This window comes from Nannospalax galili, unplaced genomic scaffold (assembly GCF_000622305.1).
Source record: "Nannospalax galili isolate Female #2095 unplaced genomic scaffold, S.galili_v1.0 scaffold453, whole genome shotgun sequence".
Taxonomy (NCBI): Eukaryota; Metazoa; Chordata; class Mammalia; order Rodentia; family Spalacidae; genus Nannospalax; species Nannospalax galili.
Genome location: NW_008334081.1, coordinates 2690276 through 2706669, shown reverse-complemented (window position 1 = coordinate 2706669; position 16394 = coordinate 2690276). Strand labels below are relative to the sequence as shown.

The window sequence follows — 16394 nt, the reverse complement described above, 5'->3', positions numbered from 1 at the left end:
TAAGCCTTCCCAGCACCAGATCCTGTGCTGGGGCTCTACAATATTGTCTTTACAGATAGGGAAACTGAAGCAGGAGAGGCGAAGCCCTCGCTCAAAAAATGGGCTGTGATGGGCTACTTCTCCAGGGTTGCTGAGCCCAGGCCCAGACACGTGCCATGAAAAGTGTAAACAAGAGGGTAGACAAAAGTGTAGACTTTGCGGCGGCGCCAGGACCGAAAGCAATGAGGGCTCGGACTCCGGGCCTATAGTAACCGGCCGGGGAGAGGCTTCGCCACCACGCGGAGGGGTAGGCCCAGCGAACCTGGCCAAACTCGTACACCCCAATGTCCGGCAGGGCAGCGGGAAAAGCCGACAAGAACGGAGGGAGGAGAGCGGAGGCACCTCCTGGCGACTGCGCACGCACCCCGCCCGTCCTGCCGCACGGCCTCATGGGAGGCGCAGCGCGACCCTTACAGAACAGAGCTCGGCGTCCCCGTTGGTCCCTGATGTGCCAGTTCTTCGCCACCGCCGCTTCGAAGCACAGCCAGTTGGGACTTGTAGTCTGGTGCTCATAGATCCGTCGTGCGCCTGCGCGACCACACGTCCTACCGCACAGCCTGCTGGGGCTTATAGTCCAAAGCTGGTAGGGTCGGGGCACCGGGCGAGCGGCGGAACTCCTAGTCCCACAGAGCTGCGCGCTCGCCTCGACTCCCTGGTAGCCACCGCCTCCACCTAGCGGGCTGCGAAACCGGGGTGTTCTGGGCGACCGAGCTGCGAGAGCGAGCCGCCGTTGGGGTTGCGGAGCGGCCCGGGAGGCCGGGATGGAGCCGCCCGGAGGTGGGAGCTGCCTGCGGGCCGCGCCTGGAGTGTGGGGAGGCGGGGCACGCCCTGCGGGTTGTGGGGGCTGTGGAAGCGGGCCTCGCGGGCGGAGGAGGCGGCCATGGGCGGAGGGAGGAGGCCACGGGCGGAGGGCGCCACGGGAGGAGCGCGGCCGCGGGCGGAGGAGGCCACCAAGTACGTTCCTCGGCTGCCCCTGACCGGCGGCCGCGTGCTCTCGCAGGTGCCTGATCGGGCGGGCCGAGCGGCGGCGGCAGACGGCCGGCCGCGCCGGCGGGGATATGGCTCACCTCCGAGGCTTCGCGCATCAGGTAAGCGCGTGGGCGGCGGTGGTTCGCGGAGCCGAGTTCTCCCCATGAGGCGGGAGGGTCGAGGCCCGAGTCCCGGGCGGCCTGCCGGGCGGTGGGAGTCCTGTCTGGCCCAGCCGGAGCCGGTCGAAGACCCGATCCTCAGCGCACGCACGGACAGGTGCAAGAGGCTGCCGGGTACAGAACCTGGTTGGTCCGGAACGTGTCTAACGGGATGCTATGCTAACGCGAGCCACAGAGCTGGAGGGTGAGGAGGGCCAGGCTAGCCAGGTGGTTCAGGGTCAGGGGCTCAGGGATTAGCTCTGGACCCTTCCTCTCCCCTTTTGTTGTTTTAAAGCAGATGTAACACACAGTCGGGTGGGAAAGTGCAGCGTATCGCCATGGCGCTCATTCTGTCACGGCTGTGGGTTTTGCTCTTTTGCAGACCTGTTTGGCTAGGCGCAGGCTGACTTGTGCCGTTGAGGGAGTCAGCGCTGTAGGCACAGGGTATCAGGCTCCCGCCCCTCCTGCATCCTTGAGAACTGCCTGTTCGGACAGGAAGCGCGTCCGCGGAGTGTAGGCAGGAACTGGAGTCAAGACTCCTTGGAGGAAAGCAGACTGGCCTGGAAGAGCATTCGCAGCTGGTGGGCAGGGCTCCTGGACCAGCTGTCACAGATGGGATCCTGGGCTTACTGACGGATACTGAACAATTTAAAAAACAAATTTTTGACATTTTGTCTCTGGTAATTATATAACACACTGGGAGGAAAATCTGCCTCCATTTTTAAGAGCCTCAGGGTTAGCTTCAGTGAGTCCCAGGATGAGGAATTGGAGCTGTGCACTCTGAGGGAGTAGAGAGGTGTGCTGGTCAGGGGACCTTTCTCAAAGGCAGGAAGCACCCTTTTGTCTTTTTAGGGGCCTGGGTCTAGCCTAGACTGGATAATACTTGGCTTCTGAAAGTGGCTTGATACTGCTGCGGCTGATTTCTTTTAAGAGGGCTGCCATGGTGTCCCTTGAGACGGTCCCTTTGTGTGATAATAGTGTGTACTTCCCACCATAGCCTATGTTTCTGCATTGACTTTCCCTCCACCTAGCCAGTTCCTGCCCGTCCCTGGAAGGCCCAGATTGTTATGAGGGAGCACTGTGTGATTAATCCTGGCACCGTTGGGTGGTAGTTGAGGATGTGTACTGGGTTCTTCCTCTTGTTTTGTGGGATGACTAACAGATAGGCAGAGGCGTATGTGGAAAAGAGGGGTCAACTGCACAGAGCTAGGTAAGTGGCTTGAGTGATGGCTCACAGTACATCCTTGTACAGAAGAGGACCCTGAGATACCCAGATGGGGAGCTGCTTAGCTTTCCTTCACCAGCTGGGGTTGGGAACAGGACTGCTTCTGAGGTGTCACATCATCATATAGTCAGGACCATTCCAGGAAGGTCCTTGTCACTGTTTCTGTTAAGGAAACTAATCCATAGTAGTGGGCACATGGGATATGAGGACTGGAATTCGCACCTTCCTTATTGAGCATAGAACTCTGGTTTGGGGGAGCTCTACTGCTTTCTCCTATGAGGCAGTGACGGTCTGAGTGCTTGGCCTAAGGGTGCCCTTCTCAGACTGTTGTGGTGGATCAGCTCTGACTCTGGATCTTCGTGTGTGGGGCTATTAATACAAGCCTCTTCTTAGAGGTGGGAACCATGGGAGGACACAGCGTCAGCAGCCTGAGGAATCGGAAAGGGGCTTCTGAGAATTGGAGGGATAGTGGTCCTGGGTCACACCATGGGATATGGTTCTACCTCTTCTAGGTTTTTTTTGTTTTTGTTTTTTTTTTTTTAGGCCACTTTAATAATAATAATAATAATAATATTATTATTGGTAGTCCTGTTGGCCTGGGACTCACTATGTAGACCAGGCTGACCTCCATTGCCCAGACAGCCACCTCCCTCTGCCTCCTGAGTGCTGGGATTAAAAGTGTGTACCACCACACCCTGCTCTTAGGCCACTTTAGAAGGCACTGGACTGAATCAGTGACAAGACTTTGTAACCTCAGGTCATCAGCCAAACCACCTGGAGTCCCTGAGATGGCTTTCAAGGTGTCCTCTGGCTGCACACTGGGCCGGGGTAGCTGAGGAACTAGTGGGGCTAAGTGATGATAGTTTGGTAGTGTCTTTAGGCGTGATGGAGCAGAAACAGGCAGAAAAGGGGCTGCTGCTTAGCTTTTATCCTGTACTTGGCTTTGAGGACTTCATGGGGATCAAGTGGTCACCACCTCGTCTTGAAGTAGCAGAAGATTAAATTATGCTCACACTGACCACTTATCCCTGTCAGTGGTTTGTAGGCTGCTAAGTTCGTGGTGAGAGTGCATGCCTGGGGTGTTTCTTTCTGATCAGGGTTGGCTCTGATCCAGTACCAGTCTGGACACAGCTGAGATGTCTGACTCATCAGCTAACCATACCTGGAAGGCTTATTCTTGGCTTCTCCTTTGTACACATTTAGCTGGAGTGGAAAGGCTGGGAGCAAATGCCACTCCCTGGCCAGTGAAGCCTAAGGGACCTCAGGCAGCACCTGATTTCTCTGGTCAGATTTGTCAGTGTTGTCCTTGGGGATATCCAAGCAGCAGGTCCAAGCATCTCCTGTTCCCCGCGTTAACTGGTCTTAGGACTTGCCTGCCAGTTCTGGTGAGCAGTGAGAAGGGTCACCTTATGCTGCCTTTGGTCTCCTTTTTCTTTCTTTATTTTTTAATTATATTGCCGGGTATGGTAGTGTACACCTTTAATCCCAACCTGATCTACACACAGTGAATTCCAGGCCAGTTGGGGCTACAGGAAGACCCTGTCTGGGAAAAACAAACAAAAACACCACCCTTTTTGTGACAGGGTCTTTCTGTAGTCCTAGCTGACCTGGAACTCGCTATGGAGACAAAGCTGGCCTGGTGAAATCCACCTGTGTCTAACTCCCAAGTGCTGGGATTAAAGTCATGACCCACTATGCCTAGTTCCACATTTTAAAATTACATTTATTTATATATTTATTTAGTGTGTGGGTGCACATGTACAATACATTGTGTGTGGAGATTAAAGGACAACTTGTGGGTCCTAGGGATCAAACTCAGGCTTGGTGGCAAGTGCTTTTACCAGCTGAGCCATCTTGCAGGCCCTGTTGGTCCCTCTAAAATGGACCAAGATACTGTTTGGGGGACGTCCTCTTTTGGGGACCACTTCCTAATGGAGGAACCTGGCAAGGCTGAAAGCTGAATGAGACTGTGGGTTCCCATTCCCAAGCCCGGCCCAGGCTTGCTAAGCCTCAAGGGTGCTAGAATGCACTAGGGCTTTCCTCTGCTTATCACCTGGGTTTGTGCCAGTTTGATTGGTCAGTGGTGTAGAAAGCATATTCTTTCAGGAGTCTTCAAAGTCTCATGGGCAGGAACCAGGAACACTCAGTGGTAGCCCTGGGAGAAGTTCTGTTGCTTCTTTCCTGTTCTGTGCAGAAGCCCAGGAGCTGTACAAGTTCCTGATGCCTCAAGGCAGCTCTTATTCAAAGACTAGTGTGGTTTGTGCCAAGGACACACCTTTGCCAGCCTGGTTCTTTTAAAAAAAATTAAAATAATTTTTTTATTTTATGTGTATGTGTGTATTGCCTGCATGTAGGTAAATGCACCTGTGTTGTGCAATGCCCGAGGAGGTCAGAAGAGGCTGTCAGATCCCCTGGGACTGGAGTTACGGACAGTTGTTAGCTGCCATGTGGGTGCTGGGATTCGAACCCAGGTCTTCTGCAAGAACAACTAGTGTTCTTAACCACTGAGCCATCTCTCCAGCCCCCACCAGCCTGGTTCTTATACTGGGGATACACTAGGCCCCTTCTACATTGCTGGCTCAGCAATGAGTGGTCTTACTTGTTTAAATCTGGGAACTGTCTTGGGCAGCTTTGTGTGCTCTTTATCTAGAATCAAGCTTCTGAAAAAGTATTCAACTCAATGTTGGAATGAGAGAGTAGTGGTAGAGGACTGCTTTGGGAGTGGGGAAGCTCTATTGAGTAGGTGTGCTTTCAGGAGTGTGGAGAACTTAGGTTAGCCCTTTTTTTTTTTTTTTTTTCTTTTTAAGACAGGGTCTCCCTGTAGCTTCAGCTGGCCTGGAACTCACTGTGTAGACCAAGCTGGCCTGGAACTCACATAGATCCGCCTGCTTCTGCCTCCCAAGTGCTGGGATTAAAAGCATACGCCACCACGCCTGGCTAAGCTCATGCCTTTTTTAGATTATTTATTTTTATTTTATTCCTATGAGTATTTTGCCTGCATGTATGTAAGTGCACCCATGTCAAGCAATGCCTGCGGAGGTCAGAAGAGGGTGTTGGATTCCCCTGGAACTGGAGTTACAAATGGTTATTAGCCACTATGTGGGTGCTAGGAATTGAACCTGGCTCATCTGCAAGAGTCACCAGTGCTCTTAACCACTGAGCCATTGCTCCAGCCCCTTATGCTGTCTTTAAGAAAGTTTTTTGGTTTGTTTTGTGTTGTGTATGAGAGGGTCTCACTATGTAGCCCTGGCTGGCTTGGGACTCTTAAATATAAACCAGTCTGGCTTCAAACTCAACAGAGATTCACCTGCCTCTGCCTCCTGCATGCTGGGATTAAAGGCATGTGCCACCGCACTTGGCCCAAGAGTTTGTTTTTTAGTTTTAGATTTATAGGAAAATGAGAGTTTTTAAATACCCTCTTACACACACACATTCCTGTAATTACATCAGACCTTGGCATGGTACATTGTTATACAACTGATGAAGGCATCTTGAGATGTAGTTATTACCTAAGGCCTGTAGTCTACATCAGCGTTCACCTGTGTCCAGTCCTTTGAGGACACTGTCCTTGGAGAGTGGAGAGTTAAGAGTTACCTTTAGGTTTTCTGAACAAGGGCTAAAAGAAGCCAGAAAAGAATTGAGGTCGATCAGCTTCTTGCTGTGGAGCATACTCTCAGTGGGGCAGCCTCTTCTTGTCTGGTACTTCCTCTAATGGATGCTGCCCATGCTCTATCCCCACCTTCTGTCCCCACTGGCTTCTGTAGCACTCTCGTGTGGACCCAGAGGAACTCTTCACCAAGCTTGACCGCATTGGCAAGGGCTCGTTTGGGGAGGTGTACAAAGGCATCGACAACCACACCAAGGAGGTGGTAGCCATTAAGATCATTGACCTGGAGGAGGCTGAAGATGAGATCGAGGACATCCAACAGGAGATCACTGTGCTCAGCCAGTGTGACAGTCCTTATATTACCCGCTACTTCGGCTCCTACCTGAAGGTGCCTGCAGGGAGGAGGAGGGTCTGCAGGGTGGGGTACTCAGATTTCTCTATTGTCTCCAGAGGGACAGAGATGTTTCCAAGGGTAAGGGAGAGCAGAGCAGGACACTGCTGGGTACATGGAGAGCCCCCTGGAAGGGCAAAGAGGCCCCATAGCTCAGCTTGACTGCAAAACCTGTTCTCGGAGAAGTACAGCTGGGGCAGGGCACAGGTAGAGTCTGCAGGGTCATTTGGCTCTAAAGTAGCTATAATGACCCAGCTGCCTGTCTGTGGGTACTGCCAGGAGCCTTGTTTTGCTTTGTTTTTGAGACAGGGTCTCACTGTGTAACCCTGGCTGGCCTGGAACTTGCTCTGTAGACAAGATTGGCCTTGAACTCATAGAGATATACCTGCCTCTACCTCCCAAGTGCTGGGGTTATAGGCATTCACCATCTTGCCTGACTAGAGCCCTTTCCTATTTGGGGTTCATGGCAGGGAGTAGCATGGTGTGGCCTGAGCCCCTGTGAGACTTCTATTGGTAGGGTTAGGGGGGCTAGCCTATGGACTCCACACCTGGGCATGCCCCCTCCATTTGCTGCCAGGCGCTGACAGGTTTCTCTGCTCCCAGAGCACCAAGCTGTGGATTATCATGGAGTACCTGGGTGGTGGCTCTGCACTGGACCTGGTGAGTTCAGGCTGCAACAGTGAGCAGCTTGCTGTGGGGGGTTGTCCTTCAAGTGCCCCAGGACCCACTGCCCAGCAGACTTCAGGCTTGTGCTCCCACAGGTCACCCGTGCATTAGATGTTAATCAGGAATTGTCTGTTTCAAAACCAGATCACTAGTCATTATCCTGCCCCAGTTGGTGCTGAAAGGGGTCTTGGATCTTTGTTGACCTGGGGAGACAGGTGGAATTACAGCCCCCAGGCAGATAGGATGGGCAGGTCAGCATTGTGGCTAAGAACCCATTCTCATCTTTATAGTCACAGAAAAGGTAAACATAGCTTGTTGTCTAGGAAGAGCCTCTGCTGGTCATCTCCATCCACTTGGCCCATCCCCATCCCTCTCATCGCATTCCCCTTGACAGCAGAGACTGTTTCAGAACTCAGGACCACAAAGGCCCCAGCCTTTTGCAGGGTCTTATTGCCTATTGGTAGGTAGTAGAGCTCAGGTGCTGCGGTGGGGTGGGTGTAGGGCTGCCGCCGAGGCTCTTCCTTGCTGTTGTCCTCCAGCTGAAACCTGGTCCCCTGGAGGAGACCTATATTGCCACCATCCTGCGGGAGATCCTGAAGGGCCTGGATTATCTTCACTCAGAGCGCAAGATCCACCGAGACATCAAAGGTCCTGCGGGGTGTGCATGGCTCCTGCCCTGGGCCCCATGACCTAGAAAGATGGTCATGTTGGCGAGTGGCTGGTGGTACCTGAGGTGTGGGATGATGGGAGCCCTCCTGCTACCTGAAAGTGTGTGTGTGGGGGAAAACCATCTTTTTTTTTTTTTTTCAATTTTTTTTTGAGATGGTGTCTCTCTGTAACTCCAGCTGTCCTGGAACTTAGTAGGTTGGCCTTGAACTCACAAAGATTTGCCCGTCTCTGCCTTCCAAGTACTGGAACTAAAGGCATGCACCACCATGCCCGACTTTTTTTTTTGTAATGCCTGCACTGGGGACAGAACCCAAGCAGGGGGTTTGTACATGCTAAGCAAGCATTGTGCCACTGAGCTACTTCCCCAGCCTAGCAGAACCTTCCTAGTCTCCCATCCCCATCTGTGAAGGAAACCAGCTGTATACTTAGTGTATGACAGGGTCTTATCTCAGTATCAAGTGTGGGTTTGTGCAACACTGCTGTGTGGCTATGTTGCTGATGACACACAAACCTGGGCCAGCCTACAGGGAATGAGTTAGTGAGGACCTTGAGCCATTATGTCACTGTGGGGGATGATGTGGGCCAAGTAATGGGCTTCCTGACTAGCCTGTATCAGCTGTGCCCTTGGGTCAGAGTCACTTTGGTGAGAGGGTGACTGTTGGAGCTTGTCAGAAAAGCCAAACAGGGAGCCCCTGGAGCATAGGTAGGACACTGGTGGACACCCCAGCTTGCATACTTCTGCCAGTGTTGGCACACTGACCCAGAGTGGCTTGAGAATGACAAGCAAAACTCAGGTCCCAAGACATCCTGCTGATGTTCCCAGGGACCAGGTAATGGCATCCGATCCCTTGTCAGGCAGCTTCATGCAGGGCTTCTTGGGGGGCCTGTGGAGCTGAGGATGATGTCCGCCTGTCCTGTGTTGAGCAGCTGCCAATGTGCTGCTCTCAGAGCAGGGTGATGTGAAGCTGGCAGACTTCGGGGTAGCAGGGCAGCTCACAGATACACAGATCAAGAGGAACACGTTTGTGGGTACTCCCTTCTGGATGGCACCTGAGGTTATCAAGCAGTCAGCCTACGATTTCAAGGTGGGTCTGAGTGAGAGTTGGGAGGACAACACTGCAACCAGCTCAAAGTGTTACATGGAATAACTGTCCTGTGTGGTACTCTGTTTAGGCTGACATCTGGTCCTTGGGCATCACAGCCATTGAGTTGGCCAAGGGGGAGCCTCCAAACTCTGACCTCCACCCCATGCGCGTCCTGTTCCTGATTCCCAAGAACAACCCACCCACACTGGAGGGCCATCACAGCAAGCCCTTCAAAGAGTTTGTGGAGGCCTGCCTCAACAAGGACCCCCGATTTGTAAGGCCTACCCCCACCTGGACCATTCTGTCTGAGGGTCTGGGAGCTTATGGAGGAGGGTGTTACCTTTGGGTGGGACAGGGCCCAGAGTGCCACCATGACTCCCTTCCTAGCCTTCACATCCCTACCTGTCTGCCTTGTATGTACTTCTGTAACGGTGGAGCTCTGACTGCTGTCTGTGTCATGCCCCCCTGGCAGAGGCCCACTGCCAAGGAGCTCCTGAAGCACAAATTCATTACACGCTACACCAAGAAGACCTCCTTTCTCACTGAGCTCATCGACCGCTACAAGCGCTGGAAGTCTGAGGGGCACGGCGAGGAGTCTAGCTCTGAGGACTCTGACATGTAGGGCCCTTTTTTGTTCTCAATGCTCCCTTTATGCAGACCCCTTAGTCCTGGGTATTTTGATGTGGGTGGGATCTCCTTTCTAGAGGCAGGGCTTGGGGATGATTGCTGGGGTAGGGTCTGATAATAGGCAAAAAGCCTGTAGGCTGAAGGACAGGACCTTTTTGTCTGTCACCTGGAAGCTGCAACATCTGCAGCATCAGAGCCCTGCCCACCACCCAGGGCCTCCGCCTAAGACCATGAGGCTGCTTTAGAGAAGTGAAGTGTGCCCCATTGCCATGGTTACTCCCAACCCTGTCCCCACTAGCTCTTCTGATTCTTCATCCTCTTCAGTGATGGCGAGGCTGAGGACGGGGAGCAGGGCCCCATCTGGACGTTTCCCCCGACTATCCGGCCAAGTCCACATAGCAAGCTGCACAAGGGGACAGCTCTGCATGGCTCACAGAAGGTCTGTTCATGGCCTGGCCCAGGAGCCACTGCCCCACATATATCAGCCCTGCCTCAACTCTCCTGGGGCAGCAAATATGGATTGCTAGGTGGGCTGGGTATCCAGGCCTTGGGAAAGTCGGCTCCAGTGTGCCCTTTAAACACTCATTGCCTGAGGTCTAGGCAAGGAGCTTGAGTAGTCTCTGCACCCAGAGTGGCATTGAGCTGACTGGGCCTGGTGCATGTGCTTGAAAGGTAGAGGCCTATTGAGAATTGATAACTTGGATCCCCTTGTGGTTTGGCCCTGGTGTGTGCCCTTTCAGCTAATTAAAGAAAGCTAGAGATGGAGAAGACCAGAGATGGGTCGCTTTTGCCTCCACTTACCAGTGCCTTGGCTTCTCCATTGCAGCCTGCTGAGCCTGTCAAGAGACAGCCAAGGTCCCAGTGCTTGTCCACACTTGTCCAGCCTGTCTTTGGAGAGGTAAGATTAGGGCTGGGCCTGTGCTCATGTGGGGGCTGTGGCTTTGTTCTTCAGAGACACTCCCTGCAGAGCCATGTTGTAGTGTGCCCTGAGCCTGGGCTTCCAGTCCTATTTCTAGATCTTGCAGATGGTTGTGGGTCGGCGTTGGGGCCAGTTCCCTGAGTGGAAGGACCATACCATAAATTGCTGGGACCAACTGACCTGGCCAGGACCTTTAGTGTTCCCAGACCTTCTAAGGTCTTCTGGCATCATAGTACTAATGGCCCATGACTTGGAGGATTATTGATACTGGATCATTCCTAGGGCAGGGAAGTGATTCCTTTGTGGCTATTTAGACCTTACATCACCGTTGCTTACCAAGGGAGGTCAGAGTCATTCTCAGAAATACAATGCACCAGGAATATTCACATGTGTATTTGCAGCTCAGGCAATGGGTAACAGGTTGAGGCTTACCTTCCCAGGATCACCAGTTCCCACCCCTGTGGGTGACGATAGCACCTGGAGCCCAGGGTGAGAGGAGAGGATGTAGGTGAGTTGAGCTTGTAGAGCCTCCCTGAGGACAGTAAGGGTACAGTAGTGTTGAGCAGTGACCTCAGCCAGAATAGGAAACAGACACTCAGGGGTGTGTTGTGGGCAGCGTGCAGTATAGCCTAGGGTGACTCCCTAAGTAGGAGGATGCTCAGGAGCTGAGGTCCTAGAAATGGTTGATGATGCTATGTAGTCTGAGGCACAGATCTGGGATGTCTGTCGAAGCCCCCATAGTGCACTCTATTAGTTTTTAAATCAGGCTGGACCCATGTGACTGCTTTCCTGACCCTTAGTTTGGAAGAAGCTATATGGTCTCTTCTTGAGAACCCAGCTCAGAGGAGACGGGCCTTGAAATGGCCTTCATTCAACAGGGCAGGTCACACTGCAGATGCAGTACCACCTTCCTGTAGGCCTCCTGGCTGTGGGTCTCAGGTTAAGGTACCAGTTAGGTACGAGGTTCCTATCTCTCTACAGCTCAAAGAGAAACACAAACAGAGCGGTGGGAGCGTGGTTGCCCTGGAGGAGCTAGAGAATGCCTTCAGCCTGGCTGAGGAGTCCTGCCCCGGCATCTCAGACAAACTGATGGTGCACCTGGTGGAGCGTGTGCAGAGGTGAGCACAGTGCCCCAACCCAGGTAGGGTGCCACCAGTGGAGGAGCTGAACACAGGGTGAAGCTTGGGACTCATTCTTGGGAGCAATTTGCTTGGTCCTTCCTTTAGTCTTCACTGCAGGAGGGGCAGTTCATCCTCTGTTGTTTTTGCCTTATGGGTTGAAGAGGAAGGGGCAAGTGGGCCTCTTCCACCTGTGGCTTTGAGCTGTGTGTGAAGGTATCAAGCAGTATCTGGACAGAGTTCCTGGCTCAATGGCAGAGCATTTTGTGAAGCTGACTTCTGACACCTTGGTGGTTTCCTAGAGGTCCTGTGTTTCAGGGACACTATGGATGCTTTGCAAGCTGAGGGCTGGCCTGCTGCTAATGGGAACCCCTGAACTGACTCATGCCTGTGAGGGGACAAGCAGAGCAAATACTGGGCCCTTCTCAGCAGCCCCACAGGTTCAGGGTTCCTGGGAAGTGTTACAGGCTGATTTCACCAGGTCCTCTTCCGGTCCTCTGGATTTTGCTCCTGCACAGTAGGAGAGACCTACGCTGGTGGCTCGTGGGAGCAGCAGGGTTGGGTCTAATCACTTCTTTCTGAGACTTGAAACACTGGGGATACCTTCCAACCTGTGAGGAACTACTGATATGATATACATCTAGGCAGCAGATCCAGGAATGGTGATAGACCTTTCTCTTACAGGTTCTCACACAGCAGGAACCACCTGACATCTACCCGCTGAGTATGCTGTTCTTCATAGAGAAGAGTGCTTTTTGTTTTGCGCTCTGAAAGGACCGACTTGGAAGCCCCTTTGTGCTGTGTTGCAACTACAAGGACAGGCCAGCCTGCAGGCCTCACAAGCCTGCCTTCTGGTCAGGTCACCTTCCTTCTGCCCCACCATAGTGTGCTGCCTCACACAGCAGCCACTGTACACCAGTGCCCACCTCCTACTTGCTTGGCTGAAGCTGTCAAGTAGCCAGGAGCCCTTGGGAAAACTGGGCAGCCATTTGGGGGCTAGCATGGCGTTTTAGACTCCGAGGCCCCTGCAGCTGCCAGACCAAGGAGCAGAGCAACTATTGGCCAGCTCTGGCTCCTCCCCTACTCCAGGGACATTATCTTGGGTGGGTGGGGCGGGGGGGAGTCGCATGGTAGCCCAAGATGGTCATTCTTTGCCTTGTGGTGTCAGTTCAGGTACTGTGTGTTCTCATGAGTACTCGAATCATCCAGAATATTTTGTTTTTTAAAGAAACTTCTTGCTAAGCATTCTAAGAGTAAGGTGTTAGTTTTCATAGAGCATTGAAGGCCCCACTACTTTCAATAAAGACCTGGATTGGAGACACTGTGGTGTATGGATCCTGACCAGCTGGGATTTCTGTAGCCTCTGTGTCAGTCAGCGTTCCTTCTAAATGACACCGTGTAACTTGACAGTTTCTTTTGGCCTACTGGAGGAGAGCAAAGCAAGGTAGAAGGGGATGCTGGTGAGAGGATGCCATTTATTTTAAGTCACATGAGTGAACAGAAGAATCACAGGCCTGCTGCTTGTTGTTAAGCAACACTGGGAGCTAATAAGAAGCCCCACCCTCCCAGGCCTCAGGGGTCTTTGGTTTCCACTTCTCTAGAGGTATGTGGGATGGGAACCAGAGAGGCCTTTGCCACACTCTTACTTTGCTGTGACCTGGAGTTCAGCCCCCAGAGCAACATGGGACTCGTGTCCCAAGCCTACATACAGTGCTTGTCTGAGGCAGTATGAAATGCCATTGGTGCTATAGGTGGGAGTGGGAGCCACCTCCCTGTTTGAGGCCAGAGCTCAGCAGGGGCCATGCCCATGCTATGGCCAAAGGCCCTTATTTCTTTTTTCCACTCAGACATGTGTCCCAGTATCCTAGCTAGTCACAGGCCTTCACTGTTTTGGGGGGCATTGGAGACAGAGCCCTTCCTGCTAGTCACAGGAGGCCCATGATAAGGATCTATGCTATCTTCTATCTTGGTGGAAAGATCAGAAGCTCTGAGGATGAGAGACTGTCTACACTCCTATAAGCGTCTGTCATAGGTCCTTGTCCATGCAGGGTGAGCATTCATCATTCCTCCTTTTCTCTGGCCACTGCCTCCAGCCCTGGGTAGGGATGTGAGCAGTCCTGAGTAAGACTTGGGGGCCTCCCAGGTGAGCTGCTGGCTCTCTCGATGACTTCCATCCACCTGTAGAAAGCGTCAGACCAGTGGGCATGTGTTCACATACCTTCCCAAGAACGATCTAAAATAGAGCTAGTCAGTGAAGTGTTGGGCAAGCACAAGGAACTGAGTTTGATCCCCAGCACATGGGTAAAAAGCCAGGTGTACTGTGCACTAGTAATGTAGCACTGGTGAGGTAGAGCTGGGTTTACTGGCCACTCAGCCTAACCTAATCAGTGAATTCCAGGTGTAAGACACCTGTCTCAAAAAACAAAGTGAACTGGGCTAGCCAGATGCTTCAGCAGGTACAGGCACTTGACACTGCGTAAGCTTGGCAACCTGAGCTTGATCCCCAGAAACCACATAAAAGTGGCTGGAGAGAACAAACTCCACAAAGCTGTCCTCTGACCTCCACACACACCACATCCTTGCCCATGTGCCCTTCCTCAATAAATAATTGGGGTTTTTTTTGTTTTGTTTTGTTTTTTTGTCGTTTTGAGATAGGGTCTCCCTGTAACCCCAGCTGACCTGAAACTCCCTGTGTAGATCAGACTGGCCTCAAACTCACAGAGATCCCCCTGCCTCTGCCTCCTGAGTGCTGGGATTAAAGGCATGCGCCACCACACCCGGCTGTATATAAATTTTAAAACCACGGTGAATGACTCCTGAGGTTGGCCTCTGCCTCTGCATGTGCACACATGTATACAAGCACTCTCACACAAACATGCACACAACCCGGAACAAAACGTCCTCAATCCCTGCTTTCTAGGAGCTGGAAAGTTTGTCTCCATCTCTGAATGACAGCTGAACAGAAGTAGCATGGTAGAATCACCTCTCAAATGTGTACTTGCTCTCAGCTCGGAAGAAGTAGACATGAGATTTGAATTGGAGTTTGAGGACGTAGTCTTTGTGGATGCCATCTGCCTCCCTAGGAAGGCTCACACTGTAACCCAGCAGCGGGAGGCTTGCTAGGGGGTAGTCGTCCTGGAAGCCAGCACAGGGACCAGGTTAGTGGAAGCTAGGATGCAGGTCCACCCTGGGGAGGGGCCCATTACTGTGTGTCTCCCCAGCTCTTCCCTTGACACCACTGACTCTACCAATAAAATGGTAATTTGTACAGAGAGACCCACAGATGAGAAGGTGCTGTTTCAAAACACTTTTCACAGAAAAGGTGCTGGGATAGTAGGTGAGGGATAAACTGATGTCTGGCACCAAAATCAAGAGGAAATGGATGAGTAAGTGTGTGTCCTCCAGTCTTTGTGCCCAGGGTTCAGTTATGGCTGCATACCTGATGAGTTTTGTAGAAGAACAAGCAGAAGTTTGTGAAGACCACCCAGAGCTTCTGCCAGCCACTGCTGTTCTTGAACTTCCTCAGCAAATACCCTGAAAGCTGATTCTGTCAGTAGAAAAGGACAAAAGCTCTGCCTTTGCCAGCAGCCTCCTCAGCAGCTGCCACTAGCTCTGTGACCCTGACATACTGTCAGAACACCCACCCACAGGCTGAGGACTGGATCCCACCTGGCCTTACTAACCTGCTCAGCATCTTTTATCAACGGGATTTGTGAATACTTAGGACCCATCAACAGGAAGTTCATGACCGGGAACCAATGTCCCAAACACAGGACACTGCTTTTTTCCTTACAGTAAAATCAGTTTTCTGACAGACACCGTCTACAAACCTATGTAAGCAAGATGAGGGTGAAGAGGTAACACACTGAACGAAGTCTGGAAGGCTCTTTGATGTGATGGGTAAAGGCATGTAAGTGCAGCACTGGGCAAGACACCCCCAGCCAGCCCACTGAGTCCTGGCTGCAGTGGCTGTAGGGCTGTGTCTAATGTGTGCTGCTGGATTCCCAAGAAGACCCTACCTGCTCTGATCTGCAGGTGTCAGGCCTTACTGAGGACCTGCTGTGCTCTGACCCCAACTCAAGATCCCCACAATGAAGGCCTCTTGATCCTGGCCCAGAAGAATGGGGAAGAGGTTGAAGAACTTGGAGCCAGGGGAGAGTGAGCAGATCCAGTAAAGGATGTATGGAGGTGCTACGCTGAAGAACTTGAGGTTCTGTGAAGGCAGTTGTGCACAGCCACTATCCACTGTAAGTGGGATGAGCAAGTGTAAGACCAGAATGGGAGGTAGAGGCTGTGGGTAGGCCAGAGAGAGCACTGTCCTTGGACAGCAAGTGGGCAGTTCAGTGCTTCTCAGCATAGGTAAACTGCTGCCTGCCTGGACTGTCCTCAGGAAACACCAGATAACCTCTGGTGTGAAGATCCTTTTTTGAGGAGAGCTTGGGTAGATGAGTGAGACTTTCCAAACTAGTTTCTGCCAAGGGGAAGCAGGAGGCAGCTGTCTCTGACCTGGGCATCCCCAGTAGCCAGGACACTAATGGGGCAAGCTTGCAGAAGGGCTCACATGCATGTTTGTGACAGTCATACCTCAACAGCTGTGCTGTGATCAGCCCTGGACACACTTGTGTTCCGGTACCAGCATACGTGCATTGTGGTATTGGCTCGGTGCTGGCCCTGCACCTCCAGGGAGCCTTGGGCTCCCCGAGCATCATCTTCTGATTCTTCCATAGAGACCTCATCAGAGGATCCTAGGGAGAGTTAGCAACATCTTGTACTACCTACCTGTGTAGCAGCTCTCAGGAGGAACTGGAAATGGACCCTTGGTGCCCAGGTCAGCAGCCAGACCAAACCATACAGTGCCAGAATAACCCAAGAACCCTTCCACCAGGGTGTGGCCACCAGTGTTTCTTATGCAAGGGAGGGA

General features: G+C 52.4%; 2 protein-coding genes across 4 annotated transcripts in view; one reads left to right on the top strand and one right to left on the bottom strand.

Annotated features, from left to right (window-relative positions):
* Window positions 1-649: 649 nt before the first annotated feature.
* Window positions 650-12790, top strand: Stk25 (serine/threonine kinase 25). Of its 2 annotated transcripts, XM_008829154.1 has the most exons (12): window positions 650-816; window positions 1040-1127; window positions 6156-6386; window positions 6993-7049; window positions 7595-7703; window positions 8652-8809; window positions 8898-9083; window positions 9282-9427; window positions 9761-9875; window positions 10263-10334; window positions 11337-11473; window positions 12158-12790. In XM_008829154.1, the coding sequence occupies exons 2-12, from the start codon at window positions 1098-1100 to the stop codon at window positions 12195-12197; spliced, it is 1281 nt and encodes a 426-aa protein (XP_008827376.1). In that variant the 5' UTR covers window positions 650-816; window positions 1040-1097; the 3' UTR covers window positions 12198-12790. The 2 variants fall into 2 exon arrangements, with proteins under 2 accessions (XP_008827376.1, XP_008827377.1); XM_008829155.3 differs by lacking the exons at window positions 650-816; window positions 1040-1127 and having other exon boundaries at window positions 6254-6386; window positions 6967-7049.
* The window catches only part of Farp2 (FERM, ARH/RhoGEF and pleckstrin domain protein 2), a gene marked incomplete in the record, with an annotated part of 114187 nt that continues 110045 nt past the window's right edge, over window positions 12253-16394 (bottom strand). Inside the window, 4 exon segments of one of the 2 annotated variants that reach the window (XM_008829156.3) lie at window positions 12253-13651; window positions 14457-14608; window positions 14913-15020; window positions 16058-16218. In XM_008829156.3, the coding sequence (XP_008827378.1) occupies window positions 13534-13651; window positions 14457-14608; window positions 14913-15020; window positions 16058-16218 (539 nt within the window). 2 annotated transcript variants of the gene reach the window in all.

Excerpts from the sequence above, each read along its gene's own strand:
- Stk25 (XM_008829154.1), top strand. The coding sequence starts at position 1,098 with ATGGCTCACCTCCGAGGCTTCGCGCATCAG. Across the intron at positions 9,428-9,760 it reads AGCTCTGAGGACTCTGACAT|TGATGGCGAGGCTGAGGACG; the intron begins GTAGGGCCCTTT and ends CATCCTCTTCAG. Across the intron at positions 11,474-12,157 it reads CTGGTGGAGCGTGTGCAGAG|GTTCTCACACAGCAGGAACC; the intron begins GTGAGCACAGTG and ends TTTCTCTTACAG.